Raw genomic sequence first — 20,635 nt, forward strand, 5'->3', positions numbered from 1 at the left:
GCTGGTCCCCCTCTCCTCCTCTGGGCTGGGTCTTTCTGTCATCGGCTGAGATGTCATGACTAAGTCCACACCCTCAAAACTAAGCCTGGATCACCGCAGGCCTGTTGCTGGAAAGCTGAACTGCTTTTCAGCTCAGCTCAAGAAAGTACTTTCTAACTGTCACAACTGCCAGGAAATACAATGGAGGACCCAGGGCAGGGGCAAGTTCCTTGCCATGGGAGATTCACATGGGAGCTCTGACCTGTCACGGGCGGGGCGCATGATGGGGGGCATAAGCGGGGATTTGCAGAAGATGCAGGCTCCCTCCACCTGGGATGGTCAGGGGGGTGGTGTGGGTGGGAGGAAGCAGGAGAGGGGCTAACCAGAGGGGGGCGCTGCTGTTCAGTGTCTCCATCAGCAACTGGAAGTGATCCCAGGCTACGAGGAGCTGCTGGCAGACATTGTCAACATCTGCGTGGATTACTACGAGAACAAGATGTATCTGACCCCCAGTGAGAAGCACATGCTCCTCAAGGTACAGCTGCGGTCACCCCACCCCCACCCCCAGGGCCGGGGCTTGCCCCTTCACTTCCTTCTTACTTAAAATCATTTTTTAAAAAACATTTATTCTTTTTTCTTAATTAAATGCTGATACAGATCTTACTGTACGTAATTTTTCGTACCCTGCCTTATTTCCTTTAATATGTCACATACATCTTTCCAGATGTGGTTATGGATATTTCTGCAGTGTAATTTTTAATGGCTGTTGCATGTCCCATGGTAGGTGGACATTGTTATTAAACAAATCCCCTGTCATTAGATATTTGTTTGCTAAACGGCACGGAACACTCTTACAGCACAGCTTTTGTGTACGTACTCTTGCCAAGTCAGACGTCCTGGAGGAGAAATTGCCTACTCAAAAGGAAAGCAAAATCTTCAAGCTTTTGCTGTATTTCGCCAAAATAATCACATTTGTTCCGTCAGTTTGCAAGTTTCGTTTTTAATTTATCAAGTACTATCTATTGTAGAAAATCTGGAATGTATAGAAAAGCACAAAAAAATGTTAATCTCTCACAGTCTTTCCATCCAGAGGTACTACTTTTAGCGTTTTGATGTATTTCCTTCTAATTTTTTCTATGCTCAACATGTTTTCAACATCTGCAATATGCATAAGTTATGTGCACGTATAGTTTGCGTCCCATTTCATTAAATGTATCTGGAATATTGCGCAGCTGCTAAATAATGTGCTCTGGATGTGCTTGCATTTCTTTAGCCATCAGTCCACCTCTGGCTGCTTGGGTTGTTCCTGATCTCTCTCGGCAGAGATAGCACTGAGATGAGCCACCTTCCCCATGTTCTTATACACGCCGCACGGTCTTTTTGATTCTGTCTTCCCCAGAGTCTCCCCTTCATTGTTCTCCTGCTGGCTTTATTTTTCCTCCTCTCCTCCAGGCCACCCTCGCTATTCTAATGCCAGCCCTGTGGGGGTTCCCTTCTCTCCATCCCCATGGCACCTCAATGAGGTTTGCAGGACAGTATGGCTCAGTGACTTGTTCACTCTGGCTTCCTCTGCATAATCCGAGGTCCAGCAACTCACCCAGAGCCTAGTGGCCTCTCACCCCCATAGCTCTTCCCCAAATAGCTGCTGCCATACCCTGGGGCACTGAATTCCAGTCTCCCCCCACCCCCACACTGCTCCCCCCAAGCCCTCCTAGATGCTGCCATCAGATTCTCAGGCCCTTGTTTTCTCTCGTTGGCTTTTTTTTTTCAATGTTTATTTTATTTATTTATTTTGGGGGAGAGAGAGGGAGAGAGAGGGAGAGAGAATCCCAAGCAGGCTCCATGCTGTCAGCACAGAGCCCGATGAAGGGCTCGAACTCATAGATCATGAGATCCTGACCTGAGCTGAAATCAAGAGCCACTTAACCAACTGAGCCACCCAGGCACCCCCATCACTGACTGACTTTTAATCGGTTTTAGTTCCTCCACACCTCTGCTTCCCAGCCTTCTTGCCCTCAGCTCTCTACCTTTTTCCCAGCTCTGCAGTTTGTGGTAGTGAACTCAGATGCCACCAGGGGTGCCACTCCCCTGACAGGGAAAAGTCTGGCGCACACCCTGCAGAGCATGGGGACAGGATAGGACTAAGGGGGATGCGACCTTAATGGTCCTCCAGTCCAGTCCCTTACGTGTCAGATGTGACTTCCCCACAGAAGCTGCTTTCAGCCTCTTCGTTCAGGCCCCCTTCAGCCTCGCTTTGCGTTTGACAAAAGGAGCAGAACATGTCAGCGTTCGAGAGCTATTAGATGGACAGGCATATCCAGAGTCAACCTGCCAACCTGCTCATAGAGCACTGTCAGGCAGGGAAGTCGCCAGTGGCTCCCTGGCAATCTGTGCGTTGTTTTAGCTTCTTTGAGGAGAGAAGTGAATAGCTGAATGTTCATTCAACACTGAGGAGGTATTCACAAGTACCTGTGATGTGCCAGACCCCAGGGATGCAGGAACAGACTGGCTCAGCTCTTTCCTTCAGGAAGGATCTGAATGTGTAAATGTCAGATCTGGGTTCAGACCCTGTCTCTGCGACTTATTAGCTATGTGACCTCAGCAAGCTGGCTAACCTCTCTGTGTCTCCAACACCTCATCTGTAGAATAAGGTTATTGTGTAAACTTGATTCATGATTGTTGTCAGAATTAAGGAGAATACCTGGTGAAGCCCTATGCACAGACTCTGGCCCACGGTAAGGACTCAACAAGTGGCCACCGTAATGAGATACTAAAGGACAGTCTGAATTTCTTCGTAGAAATAAAATCTGGGGTTGAAATTAGATTTATGTCTCCTTTCTTTATGTGAAGACACGTGGGTTTTGAGATAGAACGTGTCACTACATAATGTACATATGTGCACACCTCCTTTTTTTTTTTTTTTTTTTAACTTTTCCAATGGTTGTGATGGGCTTCTGTGCTCTGCCCCTTCTCACTCTAGGTAATGGGTTTTGGTCTCTACCTGATGGATGGAAATGTCAGTAACATTTACAAACTGGATGCCAAGAAAAGAATCAACCTCAGCAAAATTGATAAGTTCTTTAAGGTCAGAACCTAAGGCTGGGGCTGGACTGAAGGGTGGTCTTTCTGGGGAAAAGAATGAAATCGGCCAGCAAGCAGTGGGGCTTGTTGATTGAAACACAAGCTCTACAGACCCCAAGAGGAGGAGGAGGATAGAGTGATCAGGCCTCCAGCTGCCCTGGAGAAGGCACTCACTATGGAAGCCTGGCCGGTTAAAGTCGGACATGCTCCTAGTCTCAGGATTTGGCTGGGGTTCGCCTGGGGGGCCTTACAGTTCTTTCCGCCTGTGGCTTTTTCTCTTTCCTGAAATCCCTTGCTATCTCAACAAAGAGGTGTATCCCAGAAGATAGTGCCTGCTTTCATTTTCTGTATATATTAGAGCTCACAGAAGCAGGAAGATTAAAGACTGGATTTTAAATTGATCCACATTTGCAAAATCACAGCCTTTTCTGGCCCCAGGGGCTCCCTCTGCTTGCCCCTGCCTCTGGGCATAGTGCCTCATCATCGGCCATTATACACTCAGACCTTTGCAATGCCTCCAGGGTTTGATCTTCTGGCCCCAGTTTGTTTTTTTTTTTTTTTTTAAATAAAACCTTGGGGTTAAATTAAGCCTTTGGGGTTTTCATGAAGGGATTTCCTGCTTTGGGATTGAATTCCACAGTGTTGGTTCTTTCTAGCATTGGGCACTTCAGGCGTGCAGTGGAGCCTCAGGGGTCAGACATGGAAAATCCTGGTTTACATTAAAAGCAGAACCCCTCAAAAGTGTGGCATGGGAGACACTAGCCTGGATCCCACTGACTCTTCTAAGTTAAGGGGGAAATAAACCACCAATAGGCATCCTGTGGCTTTGCTTCTTTTCAAGGCTGGAACTTTCACTTTGCTCTGGAGCTGCACCAAATGAAGACAGGGCTCATCACGGAGACCATGCAGAACCCACCTCTGCCCTGAGTCAGCGTGAATGAGATAGGGGTGGGGTTGAGGCATACAGCTTTGCCATAGTCAGGCCTGGGTTTTAGTCTGGACCTGCCACCTGATAGCTGGATGATTCTGAGAAAGTCACTAAGCCTTTCTGAAATGGAGTTCATCAGCCTGGAAAATATGAATGCCCAGGGTATCTACTTTCTAGGGTTCCCCTTGGGATTTGGTGGGAATTACTTAGGTGAGTCACAGCCCTGGATTATAATCTTGGCTCCTTGACTTCAAGTTGGTTTGACTTTGTGTGAAAATCACTTCAGCTGTCTAAACCTCAGTTTTGTTGTCTGTGACCTGGGAATGATAATAGTACTGACCTCACAAAGTATTTGTGTGGATTGAGATACTGTTTTGTTGTTGTTGTTGTTTTGTTTAATTGACTAGGTTTTAGAGCAATTTGGGCTCACAGCAAGATTGAGCAGAAAGTGCAGGGTTTTCCTGTTTACCCCCTGACCCCTGCCATGTACAGCCTCCCAGTATCACAATCCCCACCAAAGATACATACTTCTACAGTCAATGAACGTACCCTGACACATCATTATCACCAAAGTCCTTAGTTTACATTATGAATCACTCATGCGGTTGTACATTCTGTGTGTTTTGACAAATGCAGCATGACACGTATCTACCACTGTCCTAAAGATCTGGTCTTGAAGTGCTTGACTGCATAGAAGCTAACAGTAAATACCAGCCTCCTCTCCATTTGTCTTGGTCTCTAGTTAGGACTTGTCTGCCCTTTAGTGTTCGGTGTTATGGTTTCAGTTGCTTCACATTGTAGAGTTTCTCAGGAAGGCCACACCTAGCCAGTGGCATCGGGTATCCACTCCTGGCCCAGAGTTTACAGCAGCAAGAATCCACTAACCACTAACCCAGAGAAATTAGAGCAGAACGAACCCTGCCCTGGGAGGCAGGCCTTCTAGTCCTCATCCTTTGTCCATTCTTCTTGCTGTGTGACCTTGGACAAATCACTTTGCTTCTCTGGGCACACTTGCTGGAACACAGGTTGGTTGGAGGCAGGGGAGGACTTGAACGCTGTCTGGGACTCTTTCTGGTTCTGAGGTTACACAGTAGCATTCTCAGAAGCAGAAACTAGGGGTCAGCCCAGAGGTGCACGGAAGCCTGCTTTCCCCTGTGGAGGGCGGCCACCCGGCTCTGCCCTCAGCATCTCACGCCTTGTGTTTGCTTCCTTTGCAGCAGCTGCAGGTGGTGCCCCTTTTCGGCGACATGCAGATAGAGCTGGCCAGATACATTAAGACCAGTGCTCACTATGAAGAGAACAAGTCCAAGTGAGTGCCTGCCATAATGTCTCTTGGCTCCCGCGAGGACGCCCAGCCCGGGCAGGGGGCCGAGGGGCCACTTCAGCCCCTCCTCCCTCCCCAGAGCCCTGGGCAGGTGGATTCCATCGGAACACTGGCACCCGGCAGGCCGGAAGGGAACAGCGGAGGGTGCTCTGAGCCCTTTTGTATCTGACCTTTGCTGCCAGGGTTCAAAAGTGCTCAGAGCACAGCCACGCCCCTTCTCTGTCCCAGCCGTTACCCGTGCCTCTCAGAGTGGGAAAGCAGGAGCCTTCCTTCCCTTGAGAAGGGGGTACTGGCTGGCCCTCAGTGGTCGGGTGGAGCAAGATGGTGGTCTTTTTCATCACCTTGGTTCTCTCCTCAGATTTGAGTTCATGCAGTAAGTATGTCATTGAGTATATGGTTTGGATAGTTCCCCCTACGAAATGGGTTGACAGCCTCACCTTAGATTGTTTTATAAACCACCATTCTAGGTAACCTGTGCTGGGATCTGGGGTGTCAATGACTCCTGGAAGGTGGGGGACATCCAGCTACAGCCTTGGCCACTCTGGGGCTGTTAAGAAGGTTTCTTCTGTCTGCATCTTTCGCAAAGCTGAATGAATATGACCATTCATACAGAGAGGAGCTGACTGTCCTTTAGTCAAAAGTGAGGGCTTGTGTCTGAAAATATATAAATGGAGTATCCCTGAACCCCACCAGCCTTGAGCCACTGTGAAGGAGTCTCATCAAGGAAGCCGGTTAGTCTCTTCATAACCTGCTGGCTGCTAGTATGTGAGGAGGTTTTCTAGGAAAATCATGGAATTGAGAAGGCTGCACTCATTTCCTCATGTTCCCTACATCGATTCTCGACCACCTGAAGTTGGCCGGGAGTGGTGATGTGGCCACAGTGGGGTGTCGGAGGTTTGAGAGGTCGAGTCCCCATCCCTGTACAAATAACCCAAAATATGAGTCATGTCGAAGTGTAAATGTGGGGAAATCTGTCACCAGTCAAGTATTCTTATCAGGGCCACTTCAGAGATCCTTTTGAGATATTACATTTTTCCCAAAATGTTTATCTGCCTCATTTGGTGCCTGTGCTTAGTCTGCCTCCTGGGTCACCCAGCACCAGATGACAGAACAGGGTGGAGGGGGCTGTCTTTTTTCTCTTGGAGAAGGAGAGTGAAGACTTCCATTCATTGGTTTCCTCTCCATTTTAGGATGGTTTTCCCAATGGTATCTTTCCAAAGAGTTGAGGAGAAAGAAGAGAGGCAAGGAGAACAAGAAGAGGGGGGGAGAGAGAGAGAGAGAGGGGAGTGAGGGGGAGGGGCAGAGCATGTCAGCAATACCCCTCTCAGAGTGATCATGTCCCTTTCGTGGAGTCCTTCCGTGTTGCCAGGTCACTGCCGAAAAAGAAGGCAGTCCCTTTAGGTTTCCCCAGGCCCACCCCCAGTGGCCCTTCCACACAGCTTCAACCCCAAGATGTCAGTGCTGACAGTCAGTAGGCAGGTTTGGGGACACCCCCCACCTTGCCTTTTCTTTGCTCAGTTTCCAGTTCTATGTAACCCTAGAGAGGCTCCTCACTCATATAACTGGTAAGTACCATGGACACCAGGTATCTGGAAAAGCCTGTGATTGGGTCTTAGAGGAGGAAGAAGACTATTCCACTCAGCCTGTGGCAGGCTCTCTTGCTGGTGGCTGGGAGGCCTTTTGGGTCCACCCAGGGAGGCCAGACACATTTGGCTGAACACCAGGTGTAACCAGTCAGTGGAAGGAGCCTGTCCCACTGAGGCACCTAAGGCCAGAACCTGCTCCAACCCTGTGATTTTCTGCCCAGGTGGACATGTACCCAGAGCAGCATCAGCCCCCAGTACAACATCTGCGAGCAGATGGTTCAGATCCGGGATGACCACATCCGCTTCATCTCCGAACTCGCTCGCTACAGCAACAGTGAGGTGAGCTCACTCTGGCTGCTGGGATGGAGGCCTGTGGGGGCTCAGGGTGTGAAGGAGTAAGGACCAGCCAGGAAGGGAGTGATCACAGGGATGATGGAGAGCAGGGGTGAGGGGATACATTTCGGAGGCAAAAGGGCACAGTGGCCAAGAACATGGAGTTTAGAGCCAGGTAGAACTGGACTTGATTCTGGTTCTGCTACTGACCTTAGCAAGTTATGCACAATCTCTATGCCTCAGTTTCCTCATCTGTAAAATGGGGGTTGTGGTATCTGGGAAGGTTCGTTGAGAGGATTAAACAGTATATTGCATGGAAAACACATCATGCCCAGCAGATAACAGTGGCCCAGTAATGGTTCATCTGCACATGATCCAAACCATCTCCCCCCTGGATGGCAAGAGAACACTCATGCTCAAAGCTCTATCTAAATATTTTTAAACTATACAATAATAAATTATCATTGTAACACCAGAAAATGCAATTAAGGACAGAAGAAGAGTATAAAAATCTCTTATAATCCCACCAATTACATGTTCACTGGTGTTAAATTTTCTTTTCTTTTTTTTTAAATATGGAAATACAGTCAATGCACATACCTCAGAAAAAATACAGATATGCAAAAGAGGAAAAATCCATCACGTAAAATTCTACCAACCATAACCAACTATGGTTAATATTGGAGTTTATATATTCTCCTGGACTCTTCCTATATATACCCTTATAATAGACTTATATGTTGGTTTGAGAAACACAGGTCTTCTGATTTGAACCTGGATGACTCTGCACTATCCCACATTTGCTCACTGGTTCCATCATGTGGTTGGCAGCCAAAGTGCACATGCTTTCCAAACCCAAACCCTGAAAATGTCTTTGATCAGAGGACAACATATTTGAAATGAGGGCAGCCAGACAAGTGCCCACAATGTGATCATTAGACAGCTGGCCCATATTCTTCTGAGGGCTCCAGGAAGACAGGGACCAAGGTCAAGCCCAAATCTTTGGCTTTCTTAACCATATGTGCCAATCATCTGAACTTAAGCTCTGGGAATAATTTCAGTCCTGGGGCCTCCTTCATCCTTGTCAAGTTTTGGTGTGATCTAAGAGTGAATCTGGCTTCAAGTTATTTTTTAAGCTATGTTTTATACATGTGTATATACCGACAATTGTTGTCATTCACAGTAGTTATATTCTGTAAAGTGGGCACAAACACTGGATCCGCAAAATACTGAATGAAGCATTGCTCTTAGACAAAGTACAGAGTTAAGTTCCTGTGAAACTCTGGTCACCACATTTTCATAGACTGATCAACATGTATAACCTTGTTTTCGATATGTGTCTATTTAAAGACACCTTATGTAATTAATATATATTGTTGATTCATTAACAGTAACTCATATCCAACAGCACTATAACTCATGTCCCAACAAAACTTATCTAAAACATGTGTTTTTTCCATAAAGCACATCATAGCCTTCTTACAGTTAGAATCACTAGGCAGAACATTAGCATTAAATTTGGAGGCATTTTTAATAGTGAAATCATCAGCAGAAATGCAAAAATGTGGAAAACATGGCCTTAAATAAACCATGAGAAGGACACTTGTATATGGTATGATTACTGAAATAAGAAGGCAGAGAGTAGCCATTTTTGACCTCAGCTGGGAACACGACTTTCCGATTTTTCACCACTGGGCACATATCTGCAAATGACCGTTAAAGGTACTGCAAGTATTGACTTGGAGATTACAAATAAATTTTAGTGAGTAGGCAAACACAAATACAGAATCCACAAATAATGAGGACTGGCTATGTATATATGTATATGAACATAGATACCTGTATCCACGTATATCTATGCATATACATGGGCAAAGATCCATGTATGTCACTATGGAATATGTCACACTCAAATAGATGTTTGTCTTCAGTGCTTTTCAATTGGCGAGTCATGTCTAATGAGTTGTGACATTAATTTAGTGGTTTATGATTAGCATTTTTGTGTGAAATAGGATAGAAAGTCAGAGAAATTCTCATGTGTTCAGGGTAAAGTTGCTTCCTGCAAAGTTGTTGCTTCATATATATGGTTAAGATCTCCTTGCAGGTACGTGTCCCTGAGTTGCTATGTGGTGACTCTGGCATCACACAACCTGAGGTTAAAGCCTCAACCATTTACAAGCCACATGGCCTTCAACAAAGAACTTCTCTGAAAATGAAGGGGGTATAATAATAGCACCTCCCTTGTGTTATTCTTGGGGGAATCAGTGAAATCATATATAAAAGTGCCAGCACATACATGGTGAGGGTGACGGCCCGTGTTCCCCAGGTGGTGACAGGCTCCGGGCTGGACAGCCAGAAGTCAGACGAGGAATACCGTGAGCTCTTCGACCTGGCCTTGCGGGGCCTGCAGCTTTTATCCAAGTGGAGCGCCCACGTCATGGAGGTGGTAGGTGTCCCTGAGGGCAGACGGCTTGCCCTCCCCTGTCCCCTGCAGACTGACCTCTGTTCGCATGGACTCCTGGCTGCCTCTGCCTCTCCCTGAGCACTCTTTTTTTTAACAGCCTTACTGAAATGGAATTTGCATACAATACAGTTCACTCATTTAAAATGTAAAATTCATTGGTTTTTAGTATATTCACAGAAATGTGCAGCCATAGTCATTTTCAGAACATTTTTATCAGTTCCAAAAGAAACCCTGTGCAATCCCCTCCCCCATTCCTTATCCACACAGCCCCAAGCAATCTGTCTTCTGTTTCTGTAGATTTCGCTATTCTGGATGTTTCCCATAAGTAGAATCATATACTCTGTGGTTATTTGTGTCTGGCTTCTCTTACTTCACATCTTCAAGAACCACGACCCATGTTATAGCATGAGTCAGAACTTCATTCCTCTTATGACTGAATTACATTCCCCTCTGCATGCTCACACCACGTCTGACTTTTCCATTCACCTGCTGATGGACGTTTGGGTTTTTCCTCTCCCCACCAGTACTCTTGGAAGCTGGTTCACCCCACAGACAAGTTCTGCAACAAGGACTGCCCAGGCACAGCAGAGGAGTACGAGAGAGCCACGCGCTACAACTACACCAGCGAGGAGAAGTTTGCCTTTGTCGAGGTGGGTGCTGACTCCGCACGCATCCCGCCCTCGGTCCTCCCCACCCCCCGCAAGGCTGCTGCTTGGTGTCGACCCTGGTAGCCATGGCAGCCTCCTTGTGTGCATTTGCTTCCCTGACCCCCTCCTCCTGCCCGAATCCATCTCTGGCATAAGCTACCATTCAAAAATGATTAGAAACTCATTCTCCGGGAACTTGGGTGGCTCAGTCGGTTGAGCATTTGACTCTTGATTTTGGCTCAGGTCATGATCTCAGGGTCATAAGATTGAGCCCCGCGACAAGCTCTATGCTGAGACTGGAGCCTGCTTGAGAGATTCTCTCTCTGTCTCTCCCTTTGCCCCTTTCCCCTGCTCATGCTCTCTCTCTCTCTCAAATAAAAAATAAAATAAAATAAAATAAATGAAAAATAAGGAACTTTTTCTGTTCCTAACGATCCAAAGGAAGGCATTCACTCCACTAGAAAAATGGGCTAAAGGAAGCCAACAGAAGAGACAGGGACAAGTGGCCAAAAGAGATAAGAAAAATGCCCAGACTGATGAGTGATCAAAGAACTATAGGTAGAAACTGAGATACAATGAAATGGCAGATGTTGGACCCCCAGGATTTAGTGTCTGATTTTATCTTTTCTTTCTTACTGGACATCATCTATTTTCGTTCTGCTTTGTGGGCTATTTCCTTAAGATCAGCTTTGTCCTGTGTATTTTTTATCATGCCTGTTACATTTTTAATGTCCGAAAGCTCCATCTTGTTCTCTGAATGTTCCTTTTATAAATGTCCCTGTTCTTGTGTCAGAGTATACAGTACCTTCATGAGGACAGTATAGCTCTTTTTATCATCTTTATTGAGGCATAATTTATATGCAGTAAACTGGATCTATTTAAAGTATATAACTCAAAGACTTTTGACAGTTGTATACACACCTCTGAACCACAAAGATAAGATACAGAACATTTCTGTCCTGGCTTCGACAGCACCCGTACTAGAATTAGAACAGTACAGAGAAGGTTAGCATGGCCCCTGCACAAGCACAACACACAAATTCTCCCCTTAAAGACTTGGTGCCATTTGCAGTCTATCCTCCTGCCATCCTTGTGCCCAGTCACTTTTTTTTTGTCACCACAGATTTGTATTTTCTATCATTTTTCATAGTTTGTAATTTTTTGTGTTTGGGTCTGTTACTCACCATCATAATTTTGAGTTTTATCCACATCGTGTTGTGTATCAGTAGTAGTTTGTTCCTTTTTATTGTTGAGTGTTATTCCATTGTGCGGTTATACTAGGATTTGTTTGCCCGTTCAACTGTTGATAAACGTTGGGCCATTTCCAGCCTTTTGGCCAATATGAAAAAAGTTGCTTTAAAGATTTGAATATAGGGGCACCTGGGTAACTCAGTCGGTTGAGCGTCCGACTTCGACTCAGGTCATGATCTCGCGGTCCGTGAGTTCGAGCCCCGCGTCGGGCTCTGTGCTGACAGCTCAGCACAGCCTGAGCCTGCTTCAGATTCCGTGTCTCCCTCTCCCTCTCTGCCCCTCCCCTGCTCATGCTCTGTCTCTCTCTCTCAAAAATGAATAAACTTAAAAAAAAAAAAAAGATTTGAGTATAAGGTGTGTAGATATAGGTTTTTATTTCTCTTGGAATGGCCATATTGTAGGTTTATGCTTAACGTTTTAAGGAATTGCCACACAGTTTTCCAAAGTGGAAGTGCCATTCCATATCGCCACCAACAGTACGTGAGAGTTCTGATACTCCACACCCTCACAGTCCTTGATGTTGTCAATTTGATTTATTTTAGTCATTCTAATGGCTGGTTAGTTGAAATCTCATTGAGGTTTTAGTTTGTATTTCCCTGAAGACTGATGATAACGAGCATCTTTTCACGTGTTTATTGGCCATTCTTATATCCTCCTTTGTGAAATGTTGTCTTCTGAAATTTTTTGCCCATTTTTTAAACTGGGTTTCTGTCTTCTTCTTGAATTGTGGGAATTCTTTATATGTTTGGAACTACAAGTCCCTAGTCTTATATATGTTGTAAATATTTTTTTCTCATTGTGGACTTTGCCTTTTCACTGTTTTAGGGATACCTTTTGAAGAGCACCTCTTTTTACATTTTGATAAAGTGTAACTTATCAATTATGTTATGGTTTGTGATTTTTGTGTTCTAGCTAAGAAATCTCTGCCTAGCCCGAAGTTGCAAATATTTTCTCTTAAGTCTAAAAGATCTGCACACTCGTCTGTGTTTGGAATTATTCTGAAATATCTTTACTCTCTATCCCTTCTTTTGCCTCACTATTTTAATCCTAATTACATCTCTAGCCGAGAGCCCAGATTTTTTTATGGCATCATGTTCCTTTAAGGCTTCAGTCCCATTGTTTCTCTACACCAAAGCTTCTTTCCAGCAAAACCATCATACGTATTGATTCTAATGAAAATCCTCACCTCCTAAACTTTGTTCTCACCATTTCCCCTAACCTCAAATGTTCTATTTATTCCTTTGAGGTTTAGAGGAAGGAAAAAGATCTTAGCTTCTTAGCTCATTCATTACTTTATTCACTCCTTTTCAACAAAACTTTTCTGACAGCCCACCTCAGGCCCAGGCAGTGGGCACAGGATGTGGACAGCACTGCTGGGCCCTGTTCCTGCAGCACTTACAGCCTGGTGCAGAGGGAGGAGGTCTAACACATCATGAGTGTTAGACTCATCACAGGTGTGATAAGTGCAGTGGTTGGTAAGAGGCTGATTTGGCATGTGCTATCCCCTCCCCTCCCCTCAATCTAGGTATTAGCGCTTGTGGCTGATAGGGGCCAAAAGATCAGGTTTGTTGCTGGGGAAGCTGGACTAGGGATGTGACTTCCAACCAATGCCACCCGAGACTTCTTGTTCCTCCTCCGTGCCATTTAACTTACCCACTGGGAAACAGACAGAGCAACTATAGAAATACATGCGTCTCTTCCTTGGGATGGGGAGGGAATGGTTATTGCCAGGAGAAGACAGGAACACAGGCAGACAGATCTCAGAAGAGATCTCCAAGGCAGGCCAGCATACACTCATCGCAAAACCCGCCCCCACCCCTGCAGATAGATAAGTGAGTTAAAGGTCTAGGGAAGAGGTAAATAGAAAGGCAGAGGCTTTCCCTCACCTGAGACTTATACAGAGATATTGTGTCCTGGAGGAAGTCCTATGGACTCCACAGCAACCGGCCAAGTTCTTTCGAAAGCAAAGATTGTAAAAATTCTATAGAAAATTTTATGGTCAGAAGAGTTCTACTTGACACAGTCTGTGGCTGCATGGTATGTAGAGGGGCCTCTAGAAGTCAGAGTGGTCCACAAAATGTGGTCTGTGAATAAGCTGCCATTTGTCACCAGTCAGCAGGAAGATAAGGACCTGGTGCCAGAATGAAAATCAGCTACATCGTGAAGCACACGGTTCCATTTAGCTGATATCTTTGCTGTGTAGCAGGACTTTGTTGATGAAGAAAGCAGAGCACTGATTTCCCATGCAGCACACATTTCTGACCTAGTTGTGGACGGGCACTTTGAGTAGCACTAGCCCCTTGCTTCCGGACCCTCCCTGCAATGTGGTGAAGGGTACTGGACAGATAAGTGAGCTGAAGCACAGTGAGCCTGATCTTGATCTGTGCCTGGCCAGGTGATTGCCATGATCAAAGGCCTGCAGGTACTCATGGGCAGGATGGAGAGCGTCTTCAACCAGGCCATCAGGAACACCATCTACGCGGCCCTGCAAGACTTTGCCCAGGTGACACTGCGTGAGCCCCTGAGGCAGGCGGTGCGGAAGAAGAAGAATGTCCTTATCAGGTGGGTCTTCAGATGGCCCTTTTCAAGAGCACATCTAAAATCAGGGGGTGCTAGGTGTAGACCACAGAGGATGTTCCTGTCTCAGTCAGCTTCCAGAGCAGCCTCTGAACACACACAGAGCTTACTAGCAAGTTCCAGCAAATTCTAGGAGGCCTTCTTAGGAGTTGGACGTTTGAAATGAAGCCTCAGTCTCTGGGTTTGTAGCCCATATCCACCATTAGCTGTGTGCACTCAGTCAAATAACCTACTTTCTCTGAACCTCAATTTTCCTCGTTTGTAAAATGTGGACGATAACTTACTTCATTGGCTGTTGATAGAGTGAAATAATCAGTGTGTAGACTTAAGCACACTGCAGCATGGAGTAAGTATGCAACAAATATAAGCTATCATTAAACTTTTGAACATGCAGAGATGTAACTGGACTAGTGAAACGCCCCTGTAATGAGAAAAAAAAAAAAATTAGGCAGTGGCCCTCAGAGTCACCTGGGTGCTTGTTAAAGTGCAGACTTCTGGACTGTAGCTCAAGCCTGAGAAGCCAGCCCTTCACCCTGGGGTGGTTAGACACAGGAATTCTAAGACAAGTGCTTCTGGGCTGTCTCATACTCTAGAAACAGGCTTGCAGGACTTCCTCCCACCAGTAAAACCTACTCTGAATATTCGTTCTTCCTTCCCAGTGTCCTCCAGGCAATTCGAAAAACCATCTGTGACTGGGAAGGGGGCCGAGAGCCGCCTAATGACCCGTGCTTGAGAGGGGAGAAGGACCCCAAAGGTGGATTTGACATCAAGGTGCCCCGGCGTGCTGTGGGGCCCTCCAGCACACAGGTAAGTGGCTCTGGGCACAGGCCAGCTCTGTTGACTCAGAGGCCAGCCAGGCCATGGTAGGTCATCCTGGCTGGACTGTGGGGTGGTGGGGCTGGGTGGTCCTCAGGCAGGAGGGGCAGGGTCCAGCAGCTGTTCTAGTCTTATTCTGCCATCTTGTTTTAATATAGGAGGGAGGACTACCAGCTTAAGATTCAGGAGACCTGGATTCTAGTCCCAGATACCTGTGTGACCTCGGGCATGTTACACAGTCTCCTTGTGCCTCAGTTGTCTAATCTGGCAAATGGAGGTAATACCAGGACTGGCTATCTCCTAGCCCTGTGAAGTTTAGGTTCCAAAGTGTAGGAGGAGTTTAAAGTAGAATCTATATGCATCTATCCTGTCCCTCTGTAGTGAACCCTGGCCCCTTCCCCTGAAGTGACATCCTAGCTTGGGAATTTATAAGTTCTGCCTCTGACTTGCTGTGTGATCTTAGGCAAGCACCTTGACCTGTCTGTACTCTAACTATCTTCTCTATTAAATGAAAATTTTGAATGAGATCATGTTACTGACAAGTATCATCCCCTCAAATGCACTAGTATCAAAAGCCCTTGACCCCTTAGAGTCTAGTAATCAGAGATATTCAGAGTTGTTAACCAAAGCTTCTGAACAAGAGGTCACCTGGGATTTATCCAAAGTAGTCATATAGTTGTTAAAAACAAAACAAACAAACAAAAAAAAGTAAAGAATCTGGGCATCTTGGTCAAATCCTTGCCACTTACTTAAGGATAAGCAATTCCTGGTAGGCTTTTTGAGGAATTGGAAAAAAGCATAAGGGTCCATTGAACTTTCAGGGGTCTTACAGGAACTCCCACTTCACATGACCTTTCAGCCTCTCTCAGCTCTGAAACCCTGAATCTGAATCATCTGAGATGAGCCATGTGAGGCCCACCGCCTCCCCTTCTATGTGTGTGTGTCTGTGTCTGGGCAGGGGCCGGGGACGAAGGATGGGCCAAGACGGGTTCTCAGCCATGTCACTGTAACTTCCTTGGCTTCACAGCCCACGGGCCAGTTTGCACTAATCTTGCTGGTTGTGGAAATCCCAGGGAAGCTTCTACAAATACTTCTATGTAATGTCAAGGACCACAGACCTTTCCAGCCTAGGACACACCTCATGGGTGTTTCCATAAGTCCCAGGACATGAGTGAGGGAGACCCGGACAAGGCCAAAGAGAAACTGGAAAGGAGGAAGAGGGCCACACAGGCAGAGAGGGAGGGACAGAGAGGAGGAATATTTATGTAGGTGGTCTGAGAGGGGAGTGTGACCACGAGTTAACCCCCAGCACCACCAAATCATACGAGGCGGCATAGATGCATTTTCAGTAGACTCCCGAGGTCAGAGCTGGAAGAGCCCTTAGAGACAAGCTAGTCCCAGTGCCCTCCCTATTTTACAGATGGGGAAACTGAGGTCCGGAGAGGGGAAGTGACTTGTCTAAGTCACAAGATGAGTCACAGGCGGAGGTGGGACGAGAACCCAGGTCTCCTGACTCCCGCCCCGGGGCTCTGTTAGGGCCTTCAGAGCACAGGAGACAGGGGCATCTAGCAGAGCTGAGCTGCTGACTGATCTGATGAGATAAATAGAAGCAGGTGGGAAGAGTTCCCCCTCTATTATCGATGAAGTGGATTTTCAAATAGAATTTGATGTAGACCAGTCAATTCCACATGGATGGTACTTGATGAATCCTTTCCTTGATAACTCCAAAGGCCATCATTAGAATAGTGCTTCTCGGTTCTTAGGGATGGTCAGGCCTGCCCAGCAATGGGGTTGCAGAGGGTGGACTGTCCAGTAAACTGGCCACCACGGGGAGCTCTTGCACCACCAAGGGAAGTGCTGTGGCAGGGGCATGTGCCCCTCCTCTCCGAGGCTGCGTGCCCGGCCCAATGCCAGGGGCATGGTGGGTACGGTCCTAGAGGAGATCCAGAGGCAGCCAGCACAAACATGGTGGCAGAGGGAGGTTGGAGCTTCTGAGAGGTGGTCGGCAAGTGGCCCCTATAGCAGTCGCGGCGGCTTTCCCACCGTATACAATACCTCTTGCTTTTCTCTCTCTCTCTCTCTCTCTTCTCTCTCTCCCTCTTCCCTGTCTCTCCTGCCCTCCCACCCCCTCCTCCTTTCTCCTATCTATGTCTTAGGCCTGCCAGTGGTCCCCGCGGGCTTTGTTTCACCCCACTGGTGGCACACAGGGCCGAAGAGGCTGCCGATCCCTGGTATTACACCGCCTGGCTGGGTTGGTTGGGGTATACTTCTCCAGGAGGCAGCAGGAATGGACTAGCCTGGCTCCTCAAGGCCCCTTCCAGCCCTAACATTCAAAGGCATATGATGTGGAAAGATCTAGATTAGCACTTGCACCCTTTGCACTTAAGGCCCTCTGTAAGCGGGAGTTGATTGTCTAGTAGACCTCCTGTGTAAGTACCAATCTTCACCCGCTTTCCTCCCAGGATTTTGGTAGGCTGTGCAATGCAGCTGGCACCACCAGAGGGCACCATCGCTCAGTCATGGATTCAGAGTGCTAAGGGTCAGAAGCTTGAGGTGGTTGGGTGGGAGGCTTGTTCTGATCATATTCTATTTCGCAGTTCCTCAAAATGTTAGAGCTGAAAGGGACTGATTTGAGAAAGCATCTGGTGCAACCCCTTCGTGTTAGCAGATAAGAAAACTGAGGCCCAGAGCGGGACTTCGCTGCCCAAGGTCACACAGCAAGACAGTAGCAGTGCCTGGCCTTAGACCCAAGTCCACGACTCCACCCATGGCACCACCATAGCCAACCAGTAAAGCAGAGAGTGACTCCAGAGTGACATGAACTGAAGTTCTCCTCTGATGCCCATGCCCTTGGCCGAGCAGAGCAGGCAAAAACCTGGGCCTTGAATGACTTGGTATTACCGGGTCTACCTACCCAGGGATGCCGCAGACCCCAGGCAGGACTTCCTCCCGGGCTGGGCAGTCTCCCTCTTGCAGGTTTATATGTTCCAAATTCACTTCTCCAACCCTAAACTGGTGCTTCCTTAAGACAGTGCTTTTTAAGAGCAGACATCTGCAGAAAAAAAAGAAAAATATAAATACAGCACAAAGAAACCTTTACCCCAGGGTGGAGAGCCAGCCTTTGACCTTCTCATCTTTCTTTCTCTTTCAAGCTGTACATGGTGCGGACCATGCTTGAATCACTCATTGCAGACAAAAGTGGCTCCAAGAAGACCCTGAGAAGCAGCCTTGATGGACCCATCGTCCTCGCCATAGAGGACTTCCATAAACAATCCTTCTTCTTCACGCACCTGCTCAACATCAGTGGTGAGTCGCAGTGGGGAGAGGATGGGGGTCCCAGGTCCCAGACCAACTAAGGCCTTCAGACCAAAAGTCGCAAAGAAACATGATCATTGACCAAAAGGGACACATTTTGCCACTGAAGAAGAAAATGCAAACTTTTCTGGTGGGCTTGGAAAGGCCAGGCCAGTCCAGCTATTCTGACTCAGCTAAATTTGTCTGGTAGACATTTGCAGTTTATTTGTCATGAAGTTCTTAGAAGAAGGATTAAAACCGGCAACGTACCTGCAGACGTGGCCAGGCACTTGACTATCTTGTTGCTCCTAACAAAGGCAGCTTTCAGGCTGTACCACAACCCTGTGTCCCACAACCCTGTTCTCCTGTCAGCAGGATGCCTATGCAGGTGGGACAGGGCAGGGTGGAAGGAGAGCAGCATCCAGGGACATGGGAGTGGTAATGCATATGTTGGTGCTGAGAAGAGTGATCTTAACCAACAATCCAAGCTTCTCCATTAGAGCACAGCCTAGGAGCCTTCAAGGCTTCTCAGTATATGGAAGTTAGAATTACCATGTATAAGGATGCAAGGAGCAATTAAAAGTAGGCACCTGGGGACCTGGCTTGACACCGTGTTTGTATAGCAAGCATGCTTTTCACACTCGGATCGTGGCTTTTCAGGACGGCTTTGCAGGGGATGATGGAAACTGGGGGGGCATCTAAAGCTCTAAAACATTGCTGCTCTCTTCCCCCCAAGGGCTGCTACTGAGAAACTTAACAAATGGTGTTTTCTAAATAGATGTTAGACTGGCTTTCGGGTATAAGAGAGCAGGATCTACAGACCAAGTCATGTTTTATGAGTACCTGCTGCATGCTAGTACAGTGGCAAGAATAGCAATGAAAGCAATAAGAACTAAGTTAATAAAAACGGCAAGAAGAAAGATCTTTTGGTGCTTCCTGTGTAGAACCCATGACTCTTTCTGCTATGCTTTCAGAAGCCCTGCAGCAGTGTTGTGATCTGTCTCAGCTCTGGTTCCGAGAATTCTTCCTGGAGTTAACCATGGGCCGGCGAATCCAGTTTCCAATTGAGATGTCCATGCCCTGGATTCTAACAGACCATATCCTGGAAACCAAAGAACCTTCCATGATGGAGTAAGAGGCAGGATTGGGTCAGCAAGGAGGTTCCCCGGGTTCCGATGGTAGTTTGCTAGTGAGCTATGTTCTTTCCACAACTTTCCAGATTAGGCAGTGTGCCCCACCAGGGAGAATGCTTATGCCAAGGATCACGTGACACCAGATTTCACTCAGCCTTGCAGATAGGTTCAGGGTTCTACCAGCCCAGCTGTCCTTCCTGTGCTTTGTCAGTCTCAAACAGCCATGCTTGGAAGGTAGTCATCTCTGGGGATCAGGAAGCTAATATCCTTAACTACCATTTGATTTCTTTTGGTCCCAGACTAATTTTTTCAGACCTTGGATTTATTAACCTCATGGTGTTTTGATTTCTGTGGGAAGACTGTAAAGTAAGTCATCCCTAAAGCAGGCTGGAAACATCAGAATGCTGGAAGGCTCTCTTCTAACCCAGAGCCTGTTCATCTTTTCACCCAACCCTTCAGATGTCCCAAGCCGCATCAGTCAGACTGCCTTGAGAGAGATTAGTAAGCTGCTGGCCTCTGTTCTTCTCCCTCAGGTACGTCCTCTATCCTTTGGACCTGTACAATGACAGCGCCTACTATGCTCTGACCAAGTTTAAAAAGCAGTTCCTGTATGATGAGATTGAAGCTGAGGCAAGTGACGTGCTTCCCCTTTCGTTCCTATAATCTTATTCCAAGCGTCTGGACTTTTTAAATCTGGAGCTGTTGGCACAAAGTGGGCTGTCTTCATCTGTTCAGGCTTCTGTACCAAAATACCACAGACTGAGTGGCTTATCAACAACAGACATGTATTTCTCACTGTTGTGGAGGCAGGAAGTCCAGATCAGGGGTCCAGTACCACCCAGTGGGGGCGCCCTCCTGGGTCACAGACTTCTCGTGGTATCCTTGCTAGTGGAAAGGGTGAGCAAGCTCTGTGGGGTCTCTTTTATAAGAGCACTAATCCCATTTCTGAGGGCTCCACCCTCATGACCTAATCACCTCCCAAAGTGAGGTGATTCCTAATACCATCACCTTTGGGGGTTAGGGTCACAACATAAGAATTTGGGGGGAGCATACGCTTTCAGACCATAGCAGTAGGGGATCAATGACTTGTTCTGGAGAGTGATCTCTTTTTATGACTTTTTTTTTTAATTTTTTTTTTAACATTTATTTTTTTTTTTTGAGACAGAGAGAGACAGAGCATGAACGGGGGAGGGTCAGAGAGAGGGAGACACAGAATCTGAAA

General features: G+C 46.9%; 1 protein-coding gene and 1 non-coding gene across 6 annotated transcripts in view; both read left to right on the plus strand.

Moving 5' to 3' along the window:
- Positions 1 to 20,635, plus strand: part of CYFIP2 (cytoplasmic FMR1 interacting protein 2) — a 129,206-nt gene that overhangs the window by 36,610 nt on the left and 71,961 nt on the right. For 4 of the 5 annotated variants that reach the window (XM_019464537.2, XM_019464538.2, XM_019464536.2 and 1 more), the window contains exons 8-19: positions 386 to 514; positions 2,960 to 3,064; positions 5,206 to 5,297; positions 7,120 to 7,237; positions 9,558 to 9,677; positions 10,220 to 10,345; positions 13,989 to 14,155; positions 14,830 to 14,977; positions 17,143 to 17,217; positions 18,139 to 18,292; positions 19,255 to 19,411; positions 19,947 to 20,043. In XM_019464537.2, coding sequence (XP_019320082.1) covers positions 386 to 514; positions 2,960 to 3,064; positions 5,206 to 5,297; positions 7,120 to 7,237; positions 9,558 to 9,677; positions 10,220 to 10,345; positions 13,989 to 14,155; positions 14,830 to 14,977; positions 17,143 to 17,217; positions 18,139 to 18,292; positions 19,255 to 19,411; positions 19,947 to 20,043 — 1,488 coding nt within the window. The remainder of the gene's footprint in view (positions 1 to 385; positions 515 to 2,959; positions 3,065 to 5,205; positions 5,298 to 7,119; positions 7,238 to 9,557; positions 9,678 to 10,219; positions 10,346 to 13,988; positions 14,156 to 14,829; positions 14,978 to 17,142; positions 17,218 to 18,138; positions 18,293 to 19,254; positions 19,412 to 19,946; positions 20,044 to 20,635) is intronic. The other variant, XM_019464533.2, reaches the window with a different exon arrangement.
- LOC128778455 (U6 spliceosomal RNA) lies at positions 11,299 to 11,400 on the plus strand. The gene has a single exon (XR_008424041.1). It is a non-coding gene; the product is annotated as a U6 spliceosomal RNA (small nuclear RNA).

This window comes from Panthera pardus, unplaced genomic scaffold, assembly GCF_024362965.1.
Source record: "Panthera pardus isolate Hobbes unplaced genomic scaffold, ASM2436296v1 HiC_scaffold_2, whole genome shotgun sequence".
In the NCBI taxonomy this organism is placed as follows: domain Eukaryota; kingdom Metazoa; phylum Chordata; class Mammalia; order Carnivora; family Felidae; genus Panthera; species Panthera pardus.